A 24,834-nucleotide genomic window follows, 5' to 3' on the forward strand; every position below is an offset into this window, starting at 1 on the left:
GGGACAAACAGAGCTACCAATGAAACAATGCATGGACAGACAGAGCTGCCAACCAAACCATGCATGGACAGACAGAGCTGCCAACCAAACCATGCATGGACAGACAGAGCTGCCAACCAAACAACGCATGGACAGACAGAGCTAATAATGAAACTATGCATGGACAAACAGAGCTACCAATGAAACAATGCATGGGCAAAGCAGAGCTGCCAACCAAACAACGCATGGACAAACAGAGCTGCCAACTAAACCATGCATGGACAAACAGAGCTAATAATGAAACCATGCATGGACAAACAGAGCTAATAATGAAACCATGCATGGACAGACAGAGCTAATAATGAAACCATGCATGGACAGACAGAGCTGCCAACCAAACCATGCATGGACAGACAGAGCTACCAATGAAACCATGCATGGACAGACAGAGCTGCCAACCAAACCATGCATGGACAGACAGAGCTACCAATGAAACCATGCATGGACAGACAGAGCTGCCAACCAAACCATGCATGGACAGACAGAGCTACCAATGAAACCATGCATGGACAGACAGAGCTGCCAACCAAACCATGCATGGACAGACAGAGCTGCCAACCAAACCATGCATGGACAGACAGAGCCAATAATGAAACCATGCATGGACAGACAGAGCTACCAACAAACCATGCATGGACAGACAGAGCTACCAATGAAACCATGCATGGACAGACAGAGCTAATAATGAAACCATGCATGGACAGACAGAGCTACCAATGAAACCATGCATGGACAGACAGAGCTACCAACGAAACCATGCATGGACAGACAGAGCTACCAACAAAACCATGCATGGACAGACAGAGCTGCCAACCAAACCATGCATGGACAGACAGAGCTACCAACCAAACCATGCATGGACAGACAGAGCTAATAATGAAACCATGCATGGACAGACAGAGCTAATAATGAAACCATGCATGGACAGACAGAGCTGCCAACCAAACCATGCATGGACAGACAGAGCTACCAAGCAACCAATCAATCAATCAAACAAGAGAGGCATGGACAAAGCAGAGCTACCAATCAAACAATGCGTGGCTGTGTAAGCCAAGATGAGAAGTAAATATAAACAATGTTTAGAAGCACAATAAATGGCTTTTGCTCAATTCACAGTGAATCATGCAGAGTCCTTTGTCTTCTCTCCTCAGCACCTCAGTGTCTTTACGTCCCCACACGCCTTAGCTGGGATCTCTAAATTGAATTTCAGGAGTCAGAGGGGAGCGATTTTGGCCCATCATGGCTGCCAAGCTGAAGCATCCAACAAAGGGAACATTTTGATACATTTCTCTCATTGCAGGCACAAAGAACCGGGTGTTGCCCAAGCACCTCATATTCAAGGGTCATATTCTGTGCAACTCAGCAGGTTAATGTACACATAAACCACTTTTACTGCTGTGCAATTTTATATTTCATACTCACCTTGACAGCAATATAAATAGAAACTTCCCTGATATTGGACAGTGGAGGATAAAGTCTTCCTTGTGCAAGCTCTTCATCTGTCAACTGTTCTGCCAATGCCTGAGTCAGAGAAACAAACACTTTTTATTTACTAATGTGACTTTATTTACCAAATGTGATTAATAACAGAAGACCTGAGAGCATCAAGCTGCAGTGCTGTTGGCACCAGAGTGCTCCCAAAGCACTGGAGTGAGGCACTGAGGATCTGAGGAACTGAGAACCAGCGCACTGACTGCAAACATTTAGCAAAATGAACTCTGGTATTCTGGGGGATGAATCCCCCACGGCTACAGGAAGCCCTGGCCACAGAGCCAGCTGCAGAACCCAGGGCAGGGCAGGGCAGGGGACAGCCCTGCTGCCACAGTAACTCACACAGGGACACGCTTGCTACCTCATCACAACTGCAACGGAACCTGATTCTTGGCAAAAAACAACTTTGTTTGGTCAAAACGACATTTTTTTTTTCCCACTGCGGAGGGACAAGCCAACAGAAACCAAAGAGGAAACCACTGTGCTTCACCAGAATTCGAGAGGGGCGCCCGTCAAGCCATCCCTGCCATGTCAGCAGCACAGCCTGCTCTGCTGCCAGACTTACCTTGGCAGCCTCCAGGAAAACCTTATCACTGATGTGCCTGACGCTGCTGAGGATCACGGCCAGAGCCACGCCTACGAGAAATCACTGCCAGTTAGGGACACTTCACTTTAAAGGTGCACTGTAAACTGCAGCCTGCTGCAAGGAGCTGCTGCCAGCCATCCTCCAGTGCAATCCCTGAAAACCCTCCTGCAGCTTTCTGCACACACCGACAGAGCCACGGCGTGGCTCGGGTTGAAGATCACCTTGTCCCGCCCCCCGCCTCGGCAGGGACACCCTCCACACTCACAGCACTGCTAGCACCCATGGGTGCAGCCACGGCCACAGCAGGTGGCTGCTGGAAGGGCTGGAGCTTTGCAGCTCAGGGAGGGAAGGGCAAGGCACAGGAGCATCCCCAGTACTACTTTTCTGCCCCCCTTGCGCAGATACAACTTCAAGAACTGTTAACTCTGAGAGTTATTAACATAACTCCAAGTGCATATTAACATCTTTTCTCCTTTCCTCTCCAAACAAGCAGCAGCTCCCAGAGCCTTTAACAGCACCCTTCTGTTTTCTCAGTGGAATCCAGCTGGGATTGCTCACTGTGGATGCATGTGCCCCACATCCAGCCTGGACTGTCTGTCATCCAGCCACTCATTTCTCCAAGCTCTCGAATGCTGGCAACGCCTCTGCACGCTGCTGCGCTGACTGTGCCTCTGCACCCAAGGAAAGGTGCAGGCAGGCCAGCCTCAGAGATTAAAGGGTGACAGTTCCATTCATTACCTGGGAAGATGTAAGCGTTGTTTCCTTGGCCTGGTTTGAAGGTCCTCCCATCCTTCAGAGTGACCAGCTCAAAGGGGCTGCCGCTGGCAAACAGGCACCGGCCCTGCCGGGAGGAAGGGAGGGAGAAGGGTCAGGGTGGCAGCTGGGCAGGGACAGAGCCTGGAGCCAGCAGCAGCTGGGCAGGGACAGAGCCTGGAGTCACCGGGAGCCAGGGGCCAGCAGGGGACATGGGGCACGGAGAGCCAGGGGCCAGCAGGGGACATGGGGCACTGATCAGCCTGCTGTGAGCAGGGGACATGGGGCACTGATCACCCTGCTCTGGGCAGGACATGGGGCACTGATCAGCCTGCTCTGGGCTGGGGACATGGGGCACTGATCACCCTGCTCTGGGCAGGACATGGGGCACTGATCACCCTGCTCTGGGCTGGGGACATGGGGCACTGATCACCCTACTCTGGGCAGGGGACATGGGGCACTGATCACCCTGCTCTGGGCTGGGGACATGGGGCACTGATCACCCTGCTGTGAGCAGGGGACATGGGGCACTGATCACCCTGCTCTGGGCAGGGGACATGGGGCACTGATCACCCTGCTCTGGGCAGGACATGGGGCACTGATCACCCTGCTCTGGGCAGGGGACATGGGGCACTGATCACCCTGCTCTGGGCAGGACATGGGGCACTGATCACCCTACTCTGGGCAGGGGACATGGGGCACTGATCACCCTGCTCTGGGCTGGGGACATGGGGCACTGATCACCCTGCTGTGAGCAGGGGACATGGGGCACTGATCACCCTGCTGTGAGCAGGGGACATGGGGCACTGATCACCCTGCTGTGAGCAGGACATGGGGCACTGATCACCCTGCTCTGGGCAGGACATGGGGCACTGATCACCCTGCTGTGAGCAGGGGACATGGGGCACTGATCAGCCTGCTCTGGGCTGGGGACATGGGGCACTGATCACCCTGCTGTGAGCAGGACATGGGGCACTGATCACCCTGCTCTGGGCAGGGGACATGGGGCACTGATCACCCTGCTCTGGGCAGGACATGGGGCACTGATCACCCTGCTCTGGGCAGGGGACATGGGGCACTGATCACCCTGCTCTGGGCAGGACACGGGGCACTGATCACCCTGCTGTGAGCAGGACATGGGGCACTGATCACCCTGCTCTGGGCTGGGGACATGGGGCACTGATCACCCTGCTCTGGGCAGGACATGGGGCACTGATCACCCTGCTCTGGGCAGGGGACATGGGGCACTGATCACCCTGCTGTGAGCAGGGGACATGGGGCACTGATCACCCTGCTCTGGGCAGGGGACATGGGGCACTGATCACCCTGCTCTGGGCAGGGGACATGGGGCACTGATCACCCTGCTGTGAGCAGGACACGGGGCACTGATCAGCCTGCTCTGGGCAGGACACGGGGCACATCCCACCTGCTTGGAGGGACTGACACACGAAGCCCTCCTGTGTTAACCCTTTCCAGCACCCTGTGCAGGATGCAGTGCCGCTCTGTTAACCCTTTCCAGCACCCTGTGCAGGATGCAGTGCTGCTGTGTTAACCCTTTCTGGCACCACAGCCACAGGGACCCTGCAGACTCATGAGCAATGGCCACTGCCAGAGCAGGCTGGAGCACAATAAAAGGTCACTTTCCTGCTCGAGGGTGTGGGGCTAGAGGGAGGAACTGCTGTGTCAGACTGCTGCTGCTGCTGCTGCTGCTGCTGCTGAGAGCAACCAGAGCAGAGAATAATGAGGTTTGCTCATCCTTCCTTTGGAAAGGATTTCAATTTGCACAAAATATCAAAACGTATCTGAGTGTGAACCACGCCCTCTAGATAAATGAGCCTCTTCTCAAGCAGTAAAGCCACTGAAAGCAAAAAAATCTTGACTTTGAGTAACAGGTTTAAGAACATGAGTTTAAAACCTTTAAGGCTCCCAGGACTACTGTGTTTGAAAACAAATTACCAAAGAGGCTGGAGGCTCTGGAACTGTGTTTGGGTGTCAGGGCATACCCAGGACAAAAGCCTTTTTGTGCAGGGAGCAAAGCAGATGGGTGCAGGAGGGTGCAGGACCAAAAGACAAAGCACATTAAAAGGCAGCAGAAGCCCTCAGAACACACAGGGGCATCGACAGCCTTTTACAGGGGCCGTCTAGTGGGAAAAAAACGAGGAAGGAAAGGTCAGGATGGTGTCTTTGTTTGTTTGTTGCCTCTGGTGCAGGACCAGGCTGTCCCGAGGCCCGGGGACACACGGGGTGACAGCTCTGATCCCCGACAGCCTGACGGACTGCATGAGCTACGCGACACAGCCCGCGGAGCTGGAGATTTCCAGGGAGCCACACAACAGTCAGGGCTCTGGAAGCCATTTCCCGGGTAATTACTGCATCTCGAAGGGAAAATACATTCTGAAAGGCAAGCTAATGTCCGGCTGAGGACATCTCAGGGAACCAAAGAGCGCCGTGAAAACAGAACAGCTGGGCTGCAGGAAAGTTTAGAGACACAAACATTGCAGAATTTATGAGTAAGGACCGGAACAAAACTACACCAGTTCATTTGCTGACCAGCACTGCTCAATTGTCCAAATAACCCACACGTACAAGTAACTGGGAACATGGAGAATCGTTAATAAAAGAACACAGGGATCCAAAACAGGAAAAAACCCAAAGATCTCCTCTCCACTGGGCTCAAACTTTGCAAACAGCTTGGTGCTCTTCCAGCTGCTGACCCAGGGAGCCTGTGCCCCTGACAGGGACAGCCACGCTGAGGGCCAGCTCCTTGGGCTCAGCACTCAGCACGGCAAACTCAGCCTCCTGCCCTAGAGCATCTCTTCATCTGCTGGTATTCCATAACAAGTGCAAGCAAAAACTAGGCTGGTTCCTCTAACTGTGCTCCTGGCCTCCTTCAGCGAGAGATGGCAGCAGTTTTTACATTTACTTATGCCAGCTGAAGTCTTGCCTGCACAACTAACTCCTGTTTGCCTCCTATCTACTGGAATTTTTATAAACTGAAACACTGCCCAGCTCACTGCTCTGGTTAATGCTAGATGTCCGAGAGATATTAAACCACCTTAATTTACAAGCGTGTCCAGGGCAGGGAACGGAGCTGGGAAGGGGCTGGAGCCCCAGGAGAGGCTGAGGGAGCTGGGCAGGGGCTGAGCCTGGAGCAAAGGAGGATCAGGGGGGCCCTTGTGGCTCTGCACAGCTCCTGACAGGAGGGGACAGCCGGGGGGGTCGGGCTGTGCTCCAGGGAACAGGGACAGGAGCAGAGGGAACGGCCTCAGGCTGGACAGCACAGAAAATTTCTTTACATAAAGCTCTGTCAATCCCTGTCACAGCTGCCCAGGGCAGTGGTGGAGTGCCCATCCCTGTAGGGATTTCAAAGCCACGTGCATGTGGCACTTGGGGACATGGGACAGGGGTGGCCTTGGCCGAGCTGGGGAATGGTTGGACTCGATGGCCTTGGAGGGCTTTTCCAACCCAGATGATCCTACAGATAAGAGATAAGATCCAGACTTTGTCCGGAGGCTGCTACTGCAGGGCTCCATCTGGGCTGCAGATCTCTGGAGCAGCAGTTCCCTGGGCTGACAGCCCCAGGAGCGTGGGACAGATGGGGACAGCAGAGGGCCACGCTGGCAGGGTGACACTGCCACTGCTGCGGCTGTGATGCTGAGCCCCGTGGGCAGTGCCAGGGAGGAGCTCAGTCTGCAGCAGCAGACAAGGAAAGCTCCCCACCCACCCATTTTCACACACCACTCGCTTGGTTCGGGACTGTATTAAAATAAGAGAAAAGAGAAAAGAATGAGTGCCCTCAAGAGCTGCAGCCTTGGAGCCTGCAGGCAGGGGCTGGGGCCAGCACAGGGATCCCAGCAGCTGCAGGGGAGACACCAGCACCAGCACAGGGATCCCAGCAGCTGCAGGACAGCACCAGCACCAGCACAGGGATCCCAGCACCAGCACAGGGATCCCAGCAGCTGCAGGGGAGACACCAGCACCAGCACAGAGACACCAGCACCAGTACAGGGATCCCAGCAGCTGCAGGAGAGCACCAGCACCAGCACAGGGATCCCAGCAGCTGCAGGACAGCACCAGCACCAGCACAGAGACACCAGCACCAGCACAGGGATCCCAGCAGCTGCAGGAGAGCACCAGCACCAGCACAGAGACACCAGCACCAGCACAGGGATCCCAGCACCAGCACAGGGATCCCAGCAGCTGCAGGGGAGACACCAGCACCAGCACAGGGATCCCAGCAGCTGCAGGGGAGACACCAGCACCAGCACAGGGATCCCAGCACCAGCACAGGCATCCCAGCAGCTGCAGGGGAGACACGAGCACCAGCACAGAGACACCAGCACCAGCACAGGGATCCCAGCACCAGCACAGGGATCCCAGCAGCTGCAGGACAGCACCAGCACCAGCACAGAGACACCAGCACCAGCACAGGGATCCCAGCAGCTGCTCAGAGCCCCAGGGCCCTGCTGTGTCTGCCCCACCTCCCTCCCCGTGGGCTCCCTGCAGAGGCCCCCAGCCTGGCACAAAAACCTGCACAGGGTGACAAAAGACTGGCTCGGTAAGGGATGGGATGTGCTATTGGGATAATGCTAGAGCTATTAAGGAAAAACCAGCCCAAACCACAGTGCCAGCCCCGCAGGGTGCAGTGGCCCCAGGGGAGGGTGCAGAACCAGCTGTGTTTGCTCCCGGCTGACTCATTCCAACACCTGGTGGTGCCAGGGTGCCAGACACAGCCCCTGTGGTGGGGACACAAGGGGACAGGGGCTACCCCTGCCTGGGGACACAAGGGGACAGGGGCCACCCCTGCCCGGGGACACAAGGGGACAGGGCCACCCCTGCCCGGGGACACGAGGGGACAGGGCTACCCCTGCCTGGGGACACAAGGGGACAGGGGCCACCCCTGCCTGGGGACACAAGGGGACAGGGGCTACCCTGCCCGAGGACACAAGGGGACAGGGCCACCCCTGCCCGGGGACACAAGGGGACAGGGCCACCCCTGCCCGGGGACATGAAGGGACAGGGGCCACCCTGCCCGAGGACACGAGGGAACAGGGGCCACCCCTGCCTGGGACACAAGGGGACAGGGGCCACCCCTGCCCGAGGACACGAAGGGACAGGGGCCACCCCTGCCTGGGGACACAAGGGAACAGGGGCCACCCTGCCCGGGGACATGAGGGGACAGGGCCACCCCTGCCCGGGGACACAAGGGGACAGGGGCCACCCTGCCCGGGGACATGAGGGGACAGGGCCACCCCTGCCCGGGGACACAAGGGGACAGGGGCCACCCTGCCCGGGGACACAAGGGGACAGGGGCCACCCCTGCCTGGGGACACAAGGGGACAGGGGCCACCCCTGCCCGGGGACACGAGGGGACAGGGGCCACCCTGCCCGGGGACACAAGGGGACAGGGGCCACCCCTGCCCGGGGACACGAGGGGACAGGGCCACCCCTGCCCGGGGACACGAGGGGACAGGGGCCACCCCTGCCTGGGGACCCCACGGGTCACTGCTGGTGGCACCTGCAGGACTGGTGCAAGCACAGCTCCTGCCCTGCTCCAAGGACTCTGTCAGCCATTACATTGCAAAGCTTGCACTGAGTCTCTGCTGTGAGGCCAACAGGCTTCATTAAAACACAAAATAATTAAAAAGAGCAGTGAGAAACAAGAGTTAATTGATCACAGCCATGTAACAGTAGTGCTGGTCATTCTCTTAAAAAAGCAGTAACAAGACTCAGGCTACTTTAACTTTGCAAAACATTGTCACCTACAAATCCAGGCCTCTTTTCCAACCAGCCCCATCTGCTTTTGCCAGAAGGCGAGAAAAGAGCTGCGTTCTCACAGCCCTGAGCCCAAGCAGTGAGAGAACAATCTGAGCCCTGGTGCTCAGGCAGCCCCAGCAGGGCAGAGCAGCCCCAGCAGGGCAGCCCCAGCAGGGCAGGGCAGCCCCAGCAGGGCAGCTCCAGCAGAGCAGAGCAGCCCCAGCAGCCCCAGCAGAGCAGCCCCAGCAGGGCAGCTCCAGCAGCTCCAGCAGCCCCAGCAGCTCCAGCAGCCCCAGCAGGGCAGCCCCAGCAGCTCCAGCAGCCCCAGCAGGGCAGTCCCCAGCCCGGCTCACCCACCTCTGTCAGCGTGTAGGCCTCCTCTGCTGTGCACTCGGCCTTGGCCGTGGGGTTGCTCAGGGCAAATATGATGGGCTGCTCGTTGATGGAAGCCATGGCTTTGAGCACGTCCTGGGTGAAGAGACGGCCTGCCCCAGCCACTCCTGGGGGAGAGGGGAACACACAAAGCCACAGTCAAGGCTGGCTGCCCCAGGCAGGGACAGGCAGCCCACCCTGAGCTCAGGGCAGCCCTCCAGCCTCTCCCAGGGCACGGCTCCTCTGGCAGCTGGAGATGGAGCCAGGCACTGCTCCTGGCTGGCTGGCACTCACAATTTCCCCAGCAACATCTCCTGAGTGTGCTCCAGAAGCCTATTTCACACAGTTTTTTGGTATTGATGAGTACAGGGAACATGGTCCTGGATAAGCAAGAGGGAATTCCAGGTGCTTTGTGGATGATTCATCCCTGCTGGGTGTTAGCTGTGCAATGCACACCTGACACCGGTGCTCCTGACCACACCCAAACCCAGAGGTACAAACACACAGCTATGATGTATTTGTGCCCTGCCTACAAGCTCCAGGGTACTCAGCCAAAAAACCCTCTCCCTTTCCAAATAAATCACGTGCCAAGGAAACTGCAGTCACAGCAGGAAATACCTGTAATCCTATCTGCTCTCTGCAGATAGCCACAGCTGTGATAAGTACCTACAGATGTCAGTGACCCCAGACGTGCTGGTGATCTGCAGCATGGAACTGCTGCTTCCAGCTGTGCTGCTGGCAGAGTCTGACCACAGGGGGGGACTGCAGAGGGTCAGAAAACACCCACACAGCTCCAGTTAGGGAACTCCTGTAGGAAACACGATGGTTGTGGCTGCTCTCTGTCACTAAGGACACAAGGCTCTGAAGGAGCACCACAGCCCAGTGTATCTTCAAGTAGAAAATTGACCTCACATTTCCATGTTTTTTTTCACATCAGCAGAAATGCAGATGGCTGTCACCGAGGTGCCCAGAACCCTGATAACAAATGAGGGGCAGTAAAAAGCCAAATTACAGAAAAATAAGCTCACTCACCGATGATAGCTGAAGGCCGAAGTACATTCACTGCCTCTACAAATGTCTTTGGTATGTCCTCTGGAGCCTTGTGGGCAAAGGGCTCCTGGTGGGGATCCACCTTCTGCTCCCGGCCCTGCAGGCAAAGCAGTGGTTCCTCCTGTGAGGAAGGGGAGGGCAGGGCAGGGCTCACCTGTGCTGGGGGACTCCCAGGCGTGCTGCAGCCCTACCTGGACCAGCAGGCCGTGCTTGTCAAACATCCACACTCTCCTGGAGGCCTCCTCGTGGGAAACACCGCTTTCCATCATGGCCATGACAATGAGGTTGGCGATTCCCAGGGCAGCCTGGCGGGTGAAAGCACTCGGGTTTGCGACAGGGCACAGCAGAGGTCTGCCATCAGACCCCACAGAAGCGCTCAGGGAGCCTGCTCTGACACACAGCAAGTGTCCCCCTGTGAGGGGCAGCCCCCTGGCACAGCAGGGGCAGCTCTCCCCGGGGCTGTGAGCTGTGCCAGCCCAGCCCTGCTGCCACCAAACCGACCCGGGCTGCGTGCCCCGTGCTCCAGCCCGGCCCCGGCCCCAGGCAGGGCTGGCAGAGGGCAGCAGCAGGCTGTGCTGGGCCCTGTCCCCTCCCTGCAGGAGAAATGAGGCAGAGCAGGCCAATTACTGCCACCAGGCCTTTCCCCAGATGGAGAGCTTCTCCGATAATGAAGTCATTTTGTCAGCACCACAGGAGCAATTGTGCTGATGCACCAAGGAGCACAGGGCTGCTCCTGGCACTGCAGCACCAGTGACTGGTGCCTGCTGCAAACTGAATCAATCACCTTGCTGAGAAGAACTCCCTGCACTTCCCTCCGGTGCTATAAAAATCCAACAAGATGGTCTCACTACACCATGATTTCATGGTGAGTTTCCCTTCAAACACACACAAGTGCCTGGTGCTTTCTTCAAGGCTGTGCAGGGAAATGAAGAATGTGAATCCCTGCAAATGTTAAACACCTTTCACACAGTCCTGTTTAGGCAGAGTCCTTCCTGCTAATGCATTTCAGCTGGCCTTATATGAAAAGCTCTGCAATGGGGTTCAGAGAAGGCAAATCTCCACAATGAGAAAATACACATTTTAAGTATCTCTTGCTGCTCTGGGCTTTTAAGAGGACTCACCTCTCCTGCTCCAAGGAACAGCACTTTCTGGTCTGTGAGTGGTTTCCCAGTGGCTTTCTGGGCTGCCAGCAGTCCTGCCAAGGCCACTGAGGCTGTCCCTGTGAGAGCAGAGCAAATCTGAGGGCAGCTGAACACGTCTACATGGCAGGCTGTGGCTTTGGGAAGAGTTCCTGCAGGGATATTCAGGAACACAAACAAAGGGTGTACCTTGGATGTCGTCATTGAAGGTGCAGTACTTCTCTCTGTACTTCCTCAGGAACCGGAAAGCATTGTGGTTTCCAAAGTCCTCAAACTGGATGAGCGTGTTCTGGCCATACCTAGAGGGGATGGCAAACACCCCAGCACTGCACAGAGGCAGGGGAGAGCAGCAGAGCCTGTAGCCCATCCACCCCTTATCTGTGCAGCAGGCTGCCCTCAGGCAGAGCTCAGCAGCGTTCTGCGCCTCGCACAGATAGATAACCACAGGCAGCGTGCTCCGGGCCACCGAGGAGGGACAGACAGGGGGGACAGACACACAGCCTGCCCCAGCCCCTGGCGCTCTCCTCATGCCCTGGGTGTCTGATCAGGGACAGCTGTGAGGGCTGCTCTGTGCCCTACCTGTCTGTGATGGCTTCCATGAACTCGTCGATCAGGTCATCGTAGACCTGCGAGCGATCCCTCTTCTGGTACAGCCCCATGTAGAAGGGATCCTTCAGCAGGGTCTGCAGGGAACCAGCCAGGGAGAGAGCAGGGTGAGCCCCTTCCCCAGGGCACAGCCAGCGCAGCTCACACCCCAGGTGCTGCAGGCACACAGCCCCAGCCTGCATCAGCGCTCTGCAATTTCAGCTGGCACTCGGCGCTGGCGATGGCTGCTTTTAAAACTGAACAAATCAATACTGCGAACAATAAATGCTTTAATAAATCTAATTCCCATTCCCAGCTTCTTAAAAGTCAGGTCAAAACTGACTGCCTATTTTGCAGTGTTCCAGCATTCCAATTACTTCCAGATGCACCCTTTCATGGGCAAATCAATGGGAACTTTTAAATCACTGTACAGTGAACTCCAAACCTTTTACCTTTTGCATAAAATATTCGGCTTTATCTTAAATAACAGTGCTCAAAAAAAAAAAAAAAAAGAGAAAAACCCTAGAATCCTATAACTCCCTTTTCTAGGAACTCTTCCACTGCACCCTTTTCTCCAGGCAGGGTTGGGCTGTGTTTGCCTCTCATGGGGTTCTCCTCACTTTTTGGGGGTATTCCTTTTGACCACAGCTTGCCCACATTCCCCAGTTATAGTATGGAATGTTTTTCAAAAAAAAAAAAAAACAAAAACATTTTTATAGTGGTAACTCACTGTGTTATCAGTCCCAACGTCGATGCACACAGGCAGGCATTTATCTGGGTGTATCCCTGCACAGGCTGTGTACAAACACAGCTTTCCCACTGGAATTCCCATCCCATACACCCCCAGGTCTCCAAGACCCAATATTCTTTCTCCATCAGTGACGACAACAGCCTGATGGGAAAAAAAAAAAAAAAACCACCAAAAAAACAACAGGTCAAATCATACATGATCACTGAAATTTATAACGATTAGCTCAATAGCAGCTGTGTTTTTTTCCCCAGGTGAAAATTGAGGTATGTTTGTACAGTCAAACAAAGAACAGATCACGAGGAATATTTTCCTCAACCCATAAACCTCACATTTAGGGTGAAACACTGATCTTCAAGATGTGCATTACCTTAATGAGCTGCATTCTGCCAGCATCACTAATGAGCCAAGAATGCATTACTTAATATTTATGTTTCCATCAAATACTAGTAAATCTCAAAAGACTCAGCTGGGATGGAACAACGACTAGAAATTAAATCACACCATGACCATACCTTAACGTCATTCTCTGGCCAGTTGTTCACAATGGACCTAATGTGGCCTCTGTCTGAGATGGAAATAAATAATCCCCTGAAAGAAAAAAAAAACCAAACCAAAAACCAGAAAAATTTTGTGGGTGACAATTAGAAATATGACCTTGCTTTTATAAAACTAAATGCCAAACAGGACAATTTAAAATTCAAAGTCTTACAGCTGCTGACATAAATTGCTCAAAGGACAATATCTGTTCCTGTCCCAGACCTGAGGAACCACCTGAAGCAGCCCTCGTGTGCAGGGTGACACAGTGATGGGCCTGAGGAACCCCTGAACACCCCTTTTGTGCAGGGTGACACAGTGATGGGCCTGAGGAACCCCTGAACCACCCTTTTGTGCAGGGTGACACAGTGATGGGCCTGAGGAACCCTGAACCACCCTCGTGTGCAGGGTGACACAGTGATGGGCCTGAGGAACCCCTGAACCACCCTTTTTGTGCAGGGTGACACAGTGATGGGCCTGAGGAACCCCTGAAGCACCCTTTTTGTGCAGGGTGACACAGTGATGGGCCTGAGGAACCCTGAACACCCCTTTTGCGCAGGGTGACACAGTGATGGGCCTGAGGAACCCCTGAACCACCCTCGTGTGCAGGGTGACACAGTGATGGGCCTGAGGAACCCCTGAACACTCCTGTGCAGGGTGACACAGTGATGGGCCTGAGGAACCCCTGAACACCCCTTTTGTGCAGGGTGACACAGTGATGGGCCTGAGGAACCCCTGAACACCCCTCGTGTGCAGGGTGACACAGTGATGGGCCTGAGGAACCCCTGAACCAGCCCCCGTGTGCAGGGTGACACAGTGATGGGCCTGAGGAACCCCTGAACACCCCTTTTGTGCAGGGTGACACAGTGATGGGCCTGAGGAACCCCTGAACCACCCTCGTGTGCAGGGTGACACAGTGATGGGCCTGAGGAACCCCTGAACCACCCTCGTGTGCAGGGTGACACAGTGATGGGCCTGAGGAACCCCTGAGCCACCCTCCTGTGCAGGGTGACACAGTGATGGGCCTGAGGAACCCCTGAGCCACCCTCCTGTGCAGGGTGACACAGTGATGGGCCTGAGGAACCCCTGAACACCCCTTTTGTGCAGGGTGACACAGTGATGGGCCTGAGGAACCCCTGAACCACCCTCGTGTGCAGGGTGACACAGTGATGGGCCTGAGGAACCCCTGAACCACCCTCGTGTGCAGGGTGACACAGTGATGGGCCTGAGGAACGCCTGAGCCACCCTCCTGTGCAGGGTGACACAGTGATGGGCCTGAGGAACCCCTGAGCCACCCTCCTGTGCAGGGTGACACAGTGATGGGCCTGAGGAACCCCTGAACACCCCTTTTGTGCAGGGTGACACAGTGATGGGCCTGAGGAACCCCTGAACCACCCTTTTTGTGCAGGGTGACACAGTGATGGGCCTGAGGAACCCCTGAACACCCCTTTTTTGCAGGGTGACACAGTGATGGGCCTGAGGAACCCCTGCAGAAGCCCTCAGCAGCAGGGCTGAGGGTGATGTCCATAAACCCCTTTCAATCTACACTCCCTTCCAGAGGCCCTGTCCTGACACAGATCCTCAGAGCCACGGAAGGGACCCTGATTGCTGAGGAAATCCCCCCCCCCCCGGAATTACAGATCCGTGTGGCATCCAGGAAGAGCTGGAAATGGGGCTGAAGCCCTGCGCTTGGGGTATCTGCGAGACCCATTTCCATCTCTGCTTCCAAACGTTTTGTTCCTCAATATACCCTGTGTCCTGAGATATATCTTAAGAGACTTCTACTGCCCTGACATGGCACAAGCCGCACCCGGATGAAAACGACACAAACCATTTGCAAATCTCGGGTGAGGAGGCAGAGGAAAGGACAAGAGCAGAGCGTGTGCCCTTACTTTGGTCTCCTGAAGATGTGTCCGTACTGGGAGCAGGCCAGGCCCACGGTGGGGGTGTACACAATGGGCATCAGCCGCTCAATGTCGTCCTGCAGCACCCTGTAGAACAGCTTCTCATTTCTCTCCTGGATGCCCATGATGTAGATGTACCTGTAATTGAGCAGCACAAGGACAAACACCCCTGGCTGTGTCCCACTCCTGCTGCTCCCTCGGGAAAGCGCCCTCTCCCTCCCAGTCAGGCTGGGAGCACCAAAGGGAAGCTGGGGAGGGAGCAGCAGTGAGATGGAAATGCTGGATGGACACACCGTGCGTGCTGGCAAGGGAATAATGACAAATGTGACTAAAGACAGCCCAGGGATTTACCGCAGGGAGTCTCAGAACCCTTGTAAGCAAAATTACAGTGAAATAATTTCCCATCCAGAAGATGTGTCCTGTGAATCCCAGCACCAACACACGCGCGCAGCAAACTGAGCCCTACCAGAAGGCTCATTCTGAAGGATGTGCGTGGGGGCATAAATTAAATCTGAATTTCTGCAAAGTTACCCACCAATCTGCTGTGTATCAACCCAGACCCTGTCCTGCTGACCCGACGGCATAAAGATAATGAATTAGCAATCTGCCTCAGGCTACAGCAGCTGGGCACTCGGCCAATACAGATGACAGGACTGCTTTGGACCAGCAAGTGACAGGCTGTGGATTTAAGAGCCATCCTTCAGCTCTGATGAGAACAAAAGAGCTTTGATGTGGCCCAAAAGCCATTCCAGCTCTCCTCCTGCCTGTGGGAGACTGCGTATTTTCACAGGCAGAGATACACAAAGATTATGTGAAAACAGTAATGGGATGCTAAAAACATGGCATCCAAAAAATAAAACACTGCGAAATCCTTTGCAGCTCACCAAACCAGTGTGTTAAGTAATAAAAGATATGAAAAAATACACATTATGAGACTTAAAAATTCTACTCTCTTTCCCTTTTAGCAGGAACTACTGTCTCCCTCTTTCTCTACTCTCTAGTTCCCTTTTAGCAGGAACTACTGTCTTTGTTAAACACTGGTTTTGGAATCTCAAACGCTCAGTTTACCTTCATTTTCACACATTTTTACAGACTGGGCTGGATGCCACCTGCTGTGCTCTAACGACCTGCCACTCCATCTTACACATCACAGAAACACACGTGACGGGTTGCAGGCAGGTTTGCAGCTTTGTTACTGATTTTCACAAGCTCTCTTTTGCTGTTTTATGAACATGGAATATTAAAAAAAAAAAAAATAAGAAAAAGGAAAAGAAAAAGATAAAAAAGCTTCCCAACCTCATTTGACTACGGGATGGAGGAAAGCAGTTTTCTGTGCCAAAGTGAAAGCAACATCCAAGAAGTGAAAAACCCAGCGGAGGCACTGGAAACTTTGGTTACCCCCACACAGTATTTTCCCATTTCCAATTTATTTCCAGCCCCCATATTCCCGCTCACTCGCACCACGGGGACAAGGCCGGAGCGGCGCTTACTTCTCCAAGGGGTCGGTCATTTTTGCCAAATTCTTGTGGAAGCGTAAGGCTTGGATGTCCTGTGTCTCTATTTTGGGCGGCAGGAGCCCCTGCAGCCCCAGCATCTGCCGCTCGTGGAGGGTGAAGGCCATGCCCTGGAAAGGAGAGGTGAGCAGCAATCGTCAGTCCCTGCCCCAGCAACTCTGCGCCCTGCGCTCCACAGGGCGGGGGGTGTCTGCCCCTCCCGGGGTCCTCCGCACCTTCTGGGGGCATTCCTCTCCACCCACATCGCCCAGACCTTGCCAGATTGGCCTGTCCTCCCTGGAGCTGGAGGGCAGCACAGAGGTGCTGCTGCAAAGGGGTTCAGAGCGAAATAACAGCTTGCAATTGTTCAGCTGTCACCCGGGCTGGTCCCCACAGTCACAGGCAGTAGCTGCACCTCAGATTTTTATCTCGATTGCCCCATTTGCTGCTTTTTTCAGTAATACAGCCTGATGCCCGAGTTACTGAATTGCCCTAATGCTTCTATTAAGATCACAGTCCAACCCAAATACTTCATTTTCACTTAGGGATGGATCTAACCCGTTTGTCTGCTACCAAAAAGCCTCACTGGTAGCAAATTAGAAGAGCTCAACTGCAAAAATTTCCCCCTCTTCTCCATTTGGGAGATGGAGAGTGGACAGGGTTTAAATTTATCGTTATTTAAATACTAATTTGAAACGTTTCTCAACCTTCAGATTCTAAATGCCAAGCTAAAAAAAAAAAAAAAAAAAAAAAAAAGAGAAAAAGCTTTCTAAGGTTTGCCTTATGCCTTGTAATTACACTCCAAATTCCTCCTGCCCTCAGAAAGGTCAGAGAATCAGATGATCCTTGTGGAGGGGACCCACAAAGATCATCCGTGTTGAACTCCTCAACTGACTAGAAATAAAAATCAGTACTTTTCCACTGACAGTAAAGGCATCAATTCATACTAGAATACAAATATTTTCACCTCTGCTTATGTGAGAACAGACTCTTCACAGGTATCTGTAGAACCCATATCCATTAACAAAAATTTCTAAAAAAAGTCCAGTTGAAGTTTAATTCATCATACCTGAATGGTTTCTAAACAATACTCCTTAGAGGAAAAAAATCCTAATTACTATATTTACATTACTTTTCTCTTTCCTGTTTAGGTCATATTTAATATCAGCTTGTTTTGACTGCATTGACTAAAGCAGTCCACCTGCTTTCCTGTACTGATTCTACACTATGGTCTACAGCAATAAAATACTTGAAGAGCCAGAAACTAAGAAAAAACAACAACACAAACCCAAAAACTTCACTGTTTTGCCCTCTTGCAGAAAATTTCAAGTATTTACCCTAAAATAAATCTGTTTATCTCTGTATTTATTTTCATGTCTGCCAACCTTTCATGTAACAGATTTGACACTAAATACTGATTTCAATTTAACCCTTCACTACTAGGACAGTAGAGCTTTTCTACAACTAGTCAGGAGTCATCTGCAAACCACTCTTTTCTTTTTTTCTTTCCCAGTCTAATTGCTAGTTTTCAGTATTCTTCCAATACTAAATACAAATACATTTCAGATGACAGTTCATTCTTCAAGTTTTTAACATTGCTGCTGGTTTTTTGATTTCTAATTGTTTTGGGGGTTTTTTTGGTGGGGTGTAACAGTCCCACTTTAGCCACTTTAGTGGTATTTTTTTTCCAAACACTGATCTGAATAACCCAACAGTTCCACGAAGAACACAACCATGTAAACAGAGAGAAACTGACACAAGAGAAGAACCCACAGAATCATGCTCTGGGTGCTCTGAGGTTTTCCCTGTGTTGCAAAGGATTAGTTCCACTTCTGCATACTTCACAAGAAATATGAATTCTCTGCGAGCAGAAATGCAAGCTCCACATAAACTCCTCTCAGCCCTCTTCCCTTTCCCTCGACACCCCTGGCTTGCTGCCATCAGCAGTTTAATACCTCTAAAAGCAGTTCAATCCCCCCAAAAGCAGCCCTTTCCCACACAAACTGCTGGCACTGCCGGTGGCTCAGGCCCCAAGGCCCAGCACAGCTGGCAAGCATTTGTAGCATGCTGACTTTCACTCTAGACACCACAGAAACACAAACGGTGCCAAAATTCGTACAGTGTTTGGAGGAAGAAGAAGAGGAAGGGAAGAAGAAGTTTAGTCTCTGGTCAGCGAGGCCACTGGAGTTTGCAGCCTGGGGAAGGCCAGGGTCCCCTCAGTGGAGTCACACTGGCTACACTGACATCTCACTGTAACCCCAGGGAAACGCCTCACGACCAAAACCTACATCCTCCCCTCCAGAGAGCCTCAAGTCCTGTGAAAACCGCAACTACCAAATTCATAATCTCTGCTATTACCGTGACACCAGAACGTGGCTTTTCCCACTTCCCTGTAGAGTGAAACCGGTGTCCTTAAAACACCTGGGCCCCCAATAACGCCCAGGAGCCCCGAGCTTAGCTCCAAGCAGAACAGAGACCCTTCTTTATTCAGTTTATTCACACTCTTTCCTGTCTGTAGGGAATCTAGCTGTTCAGTGTCTCTGGAGTTACAGGATGGATTTGTAAGTGACACTAAGTACTTTCAGCTGTTGATTTACATGACAATTGCATCTTACCGTATTCAAAGAGGCTTTAATTTCTGCCTAGGCCTAAATCAGGAATCAGAATGACATCAGCCTTCACACAGAAATTCAGTCCTTGCTCCAACTGGAACAGAACAAGTTTAGTCCAGAGCAGTGAGATAAAACCCCTGAGTCCTTCTAACACTTGCAGTATCTTTGTCCATGACCATGAGCTTGTTTTGGATGTGGATTTGGATGTGGATTTGCGATTGCCCTGCAGTATCTCCCAGAATGGAGCTGCAGTATCACACGCCCAGCACCCTTCAAGCCAGCCCCAAAAGATCAGGGGCACAGTCAGACCCAGGGATCAGGGGCACAGCCAGACCCAAAAGATCAGGGGCACAGCCAGCCCCAAAAGATCAGGGGCACAGCCAGACCCAGGGATCAGGGGGCACAGCCAGACCCAGGGATCAGGGGCAGAGTCAGACCCAGGGATCAGGGGCACAGCCAGACCCAGGGATCAGGGGGCACAGCCAGACCCAGGGATCAGGGGGCACAGCCAGACCCAGGCATCAGGGGCACAGTCAGACCCAGGGATCAGGGGCACAGCCAGACCCAGGGGATCAGGGGCACAGTCAGACCCAGGGCATCAGGGGCACAGCCAGACCCAGGGATCAGGGGCACAGCCAGACCCAGGGATCAGGGGCACAGCCAGACCCAGGGATCAGGGGCAGAGTCAGACCCAAAAGATCAGGGGGCACAGTCAGACCCAGGGATCAGGGGCACAGCCAGACCCAAAAGATCAGGGGCACAGCCAGACCCAGGGATCAGGGGCACAGCCAGACCCAGGGATCAGGGGCACAGCCAGACCCAAAAGATCAGGGGCACAGCCAGACCCAGGGATCAGGGGCACAGCCAGACCCAGGGGATCAGGGGCACAGCCAGACCCAGGGGATCAGGGGCACAGCCAGACCCAGGGATCAGGGGACACAGCCAGACCCAGGGATCAGGGGCACAGTCAGACCCAGGGATCAGGGGCACAGCCAGACCCAGGGATCAGGGGCACAGCCAGCCCCAGGGGATCAGGAGACAGAGTCAGACCCAGGGATCAGGGGCACAGCCAGACCCAGGGATCAGGGGGCACAGCCAGACCCAGGGATCAGGGGCACAGCCAGACCCAGGGATCAGGGGGCACAGCCAGACCCAGGGATCAGGGGCACAGCCAGACCCAGGGGATCAGGAGACAGAGTCAGACCCAGGGATCAGGGGCACAGCCAGACCCAGGGATCAGGGGCACAGCCAGACCCAGGGGATCAGGAGACAGAGTCAGACCCAGGGATCAGGGGCACAGCCAGACCCAGGGATCAGGGACACAGCCAGACCCAGGGATCAGGGACACAGCCAGACCCAGGGGATCAGGGGGCACAGCCAGACCCAAAAGATCAGGGGCACAGCCAGACCCAGGGATCAGGGGCACAGCCAGACCCAGGGATCAGGGGGCACAGCCAGACCCAGGGGATCAGGGGGCACAGCCAGACCCAGGGATCAGGGACACAGCCAGACCCAGGGGATCAGGGGGCACAGCCAGACCCAGGGATCAGGGGGCAGAGTCAGACCCAGGGATCAGGGGCACAGCCAGCCCCAAAAGATCAGGGGCACAGTCAGACCCAGGGATCAGGGGGCACAGCCAGACCCAGGGATCAGGGGCACAGCCAGACCCAGGGCAGCAGGGGCACAGCCAGACCCAGGGATCAGGAGCACAGCCAGCCCCAGGGGATCAGGGGCACAGCCAGACCCAGGGGATCAGGGGGCACAGCCAGACCCAGGGCATCAGGGGTACAGCCAGACCCAGGCATCAGGGGTACAGCCAGACCCAGGGATCAGGGGCACAGCCAGCCCCAAAAGATCAGGAGCACAGCCAGACCCAGGGGATCAGGGGCACAGCCAGACCCAGGGGATCAGGGGTACAGCCAGACCCAGGGATCAGGGGCACAGCCAGACCCAGGCATCAGGGGCACAGCCAGACCCAGGGGATCAGGGGGCACAGCCAGACCCAGGGGATCAATGAGATCACCCAGCCCACGCAGCCAGCACCAATTGCTCAAAGGCACACAGGAACCCACACCTAAGGCCCAAGCTCACCCCAGCTTTCCCTGGGATTAAGACCTTAAGCACTCCCACGGTCTGGGTGTAAGCAGCAGGGATCACTGTTTGCAGGCCGGTGTCTCTCCCCAGGTGCTCTGTGCTGACTTTCACTGCCATCAGCCTCCTTAATCCTTTTCTCAGCTCAGGACAAGCAGGGGTCATCTCCAGGCCAGCACAGACAAAGCAGGGAGCGCATCCAGGAGGGAGCCCAGCACACCTCAAAGCCCACAGATTAATTAATTAACACTCCACGGACAAATTCACCGCCACAAAACCAACCTTCTGCTGGGAAGGGGGAATGAAAAATGCTACTGGAGTGAAATGCTGATGCTATTTTAGTTAAGACAAGCTCACGCTGAACCACCATGAACTTCAATCCACAAACTCTGGCACTGGGACTTCGCAGCAACTGGGCTCCATCACACAAAGCCCGTGCTGCTATAAATACCAGCACACACAAATTCTAGCTGCGTGCCTTGCATGGAGCAGCCTGGATGCTGCAAGCAGGATTTTTATAGCACCACTAAGTAAGTAATTCTCAGAGGTTTCCAAGCAGAGAAGTAGTAGTGGTGGTAAGCCTTCCCCGCCCGCAGTCTTGCAGCCACATCTATGAGAGTGTACCTTTTAACCAGCCATAAATGCTCTCGCAGACAGCAAAAACCCCATCCAGGGACCCTGACAAAGATGTACATACAGTTCATATCCAAACATGCCACTGCTTGGAAAATTAGTTACTCATGAGATTTAAAAAATGCTTTCCTCGTAACTCCTAGTAATTGTTAGAACAGATTCAGCAGGGAGCACAGCCTCTGAAGCAGCATCATAAACATCTTGAAAACAAAGTAGATTTTATGTTGGATTGCGGGCTGCTTCCCTTGACTTTGCTCCCTTGGGCTAAACACAAAGTTCACTATTGCACAAGATGCCTCCACTGGAAATTAATAAAGTTCATTCATAAGAATCAAAGGTGTCTTTGCTATCTCTAGCAGAGAATAAAAGTTTACGAGAACAGAAAATCTCTCCTGATTTCTTTCCTCCTTCATTTTTAAGCTGGGTTCTCTCCCGTTGCTCTCCCAGAGCAGCAGCCCGTACCGCGGCGGGTGTGGCTGGCGCAGCAGGGCAATGCACACAGCCCGGACCCCAGGGCAGCTCCGAGCCTTCTCACACTCCCTCTCTCGCCAGGCAAAGGTGCCCCCAGCTCCTGGCCCCCTCTGCAAGGTGGAGCGCCACCACTGCGGGCTGGCTGGCGACCCACAGCTGCCTGGGGCAGCTGGCAGCTCTCCCCTGCAGAAGAGGGGAAAGCCAGGAGCAGAAGGGCTCCACTCCCTGCCAAGGAAGTGGCCCAGCCTCTCCCGGGTGCATTTCCACGGACACCACGGCAGAGCTGCCCACTGCGAGTCCTGAGCACCACGACTGCAGTGGCATATCCCTGGGGATGCGGCTGCTCCTGCTCTCCTCAAGGGCATTAATCCCACGGGGAGCACAATCCCAGGCAGTGCCCTTCCTCCACCCGCCACCCCCAGCCCAGAGGCGCTGAGCACAACACCTGCTCCAAGGTAAATGAGGCTGGGTACCCTCCCACCACCTTTGGCACCTGGTTACAGATTAAACAGCTCCGTGTGCCCAGGTGTAACTCCTTCTGAGAGCACACAGATCTCAGGGAAGCTGATAAAACCTGCAGGTGCGTGGCCATGCCAGCTCCATCCAAGAGCCCCTCCGTGTCCAAACCACTTGGGCAGGACACAGACCTGCCCTGGGACTTTTGGGCTGGGGGTGTGTGCTCAGTTTCTGTCATTTTCCTGCCTTCTGGGGTCTTTCCTCCTCGCTGACCACAAACTGATAGCAACGTTTCAAGCACTGTACTTCTTAGCAATGATCACCACCCGCATTCCCTCCCCACATCCTGTTTATCCTGGCTTCCCCAGGAAGGCACAGGGGCACTGTGTATTCCATGCCCTGGCTGCTCAACACAGCTGGCTAAGCCTGAATCTAAAACGTATTAAAATAAATGAAATGTGTCAAGCCAGCATGGTGAGAAAGGGCAGTGCAAGGGAACATCTACTTTTACATCTTCAAGCTCATACAACCCTTTCTTTACACTCTCTTGTGCTGTCCCTTTTATTTTGTCAAAATAGCTTTGACTTTGTTTGGGTTTTTTCTGTTTATTTTTTATTCTGAGTGGGAAATGTATGGTTAGGGTATTTGTGGTCAGGTACAAGCTTGCTAAGAAAATTGCCTCTTTATGCAAAAGTAAATTTATCACACTTTCTGCGGTTTCTGGAAGTATTCTGGAAATCATGCGTGAAAATAAATTGGGCTGAAAAAGCTGTGAATGAAGACAGATGAAACTGTGAGCAAAATATAACATATGAGAAGATGGCCATCTGCATGAAAGATAAGACCCTGGTAAAATTCCTCAGGATCAGTCTGGGATTATTAACCTGCCACCAGTGAATGTTTCTTTAACATTTATCACGTATTTCCATGCACGTATCTATTGCCATTCCAGGCAGATACATGCACACAAATATGTGCATATATAAATCCTAAAGGTACCTGCTGAAGCCAAAATTTTGAGAGGCACTGTCGGTGCAGGAGGAGTTTTTGGACATCAGCAGGAATTTCCCCAAGGAAAGGGAGGTCAGGAACTGGAACTGCCCAGGGAGATGTTGGAGTGCCCATCCCTGGAGGTGTCCAAGGAGGGCCTGGATGTGGCACTGAGTACTCTGGGCTGGGTGACAAAGTGGGGATCGGGTGACAGGCTGGACTCGATGGCTGGGAGGGCTTTTCCAACCCCAGGGATTCTGTGATAACAGTCCCGAGGAAGAGTCACGGAAAACGGGGTAATGGAACCCACAGCACAAAATACCATCACCCTTCTTCACCAAAATAACCAACTAAAATAACCAACTGAAGTACAGGAAGTGTCGCCAACTATGCAGTGACAAATTTTCTGCAAGCTGCAGAAAACAAACACGCAGATAACATTACAGGTCATGTACTTCCAGTGGAGACAAGAACACTCTGACGGCACTCCACGTGGCAGAGCAGACATCCCCAGTCAGGGATCTTGTCCTGCATCGCTTGCTCTGTGCTGGAAGAACAAACCCTGCCCCATCTCAGGCCCTGCACCCTATCAGTGATGATTTAATTGCCAGCACTAAACCACGGAGATTGTCCTCAGAATGCTCTAAGCAAGCTGAAAATGCTGCCTGGGCACAGCAGGGACCCCCGGCAGAACAGGAGCTGCTGCAGCCAATTAACTGCACTGGAAGGCCTGTCAGGGAGCAGCAGCCACACAGCACACAGGGCTCTGAGGCAGGAGCGTGCCACAGCAGCTGCTGGCTGCAGCACTGAGATGGCCCAGAGAGCTCACTGCCTCCTTGAGCCACCCTGACAAAGAACACCTCCAATCTGCCCTTCAAACACCAAAACCCGAACCAGCCGGCGCAGCTGTGTGTCCACCTGCAACACACGGCTCAGGGTGGGCAAGGAGAGAAACACACACAGCTCAGGGTGGGCAAACAAAGAAACACACACAGCCCAACACACGGCTCAGGGTGGGCAAGGAGAGAAACACACACAGCCCAACACACGGCTCAGGGTGGGCAAGGAGAGAAACACACACAGCCCAACACACGGCTCAGGGTGGGCAAACAAAGAAACACATACAG

The 24,834-nt window shown here is 53.8% G+C and overlaps 1 protein-coding gene across 1 annotated transcript in view; it reads right to left on the minus strand.

Moving 5' to 3' along the window:
- ME2 (malic enzyme 2) overlaps positions 1-24,834 on the minus strand; it is a 40,514-nt gene that overhangs the window by 5,218 nt on the left and 10,462 nt on the right. The window contains exons 3-15 of the mRNA XM_036403316.2: positions 16,452-16,585; positions 14,950-15,099; positions 13,036-13,111; positions 12,503-12,664; positions 11,767-11,870; positions 11,377-11,486; positions 11,170-11,267; positions 10,240-10,353; positions 10,031-10,145; positions 8,984-9,126; positions 2,855-2,957; positions 2,096-2,166; positions 1,462-1,560 (exon numbers count right to left, since the gene is read on the minus strand). Of these exons, the coding sequence (XP_036259209.1) occupies positions 1,462-1,560; positions 2,096-2,166; positions 2,855-2,957; positions 8,984-9,126; positions 10,031-10,145; positions 10,240-10,353; positions 11,170-11,267; positions 11,377-11,486; positions 11,767-11,870; positions 12,503-12,664; positions 13,036-13,111; positions 14,950-15,099; positions 16,452-16,585 (1,479 nt within the window). The remainder of the gene's footprint in view (positions 1-1,461; positions 1,561-2,095; positions 2,167-2,854; positions 2,958-8,983; positions 9,127-10,030; positions 10,146-10,239; positions 10,354-11,169; positions 11,268-11,376; positions 11,487-11,766; positions 11,871-12,502; positions 12,665-13,035; positions 13,112-14,949; positions 15,100-16,451; positions 16,586-24,834) is intronic.

This window comes from Molothrus ater, chromosome Z, assembly GCF_012460135.2.
Source record: "Molothrus ater isolate BHLD 08-10-18 breed brown headed cowbird chromosome Z, BPBGC_Mater_1.1, whole genome shotgun sequence".
Taxonomy (NCBI): domain Eukaryota; kingdom Metazoa; phylum Chordata; class Aves; order Passeriformes; family Icteridae; genus Molothrus; species Molothrus ater.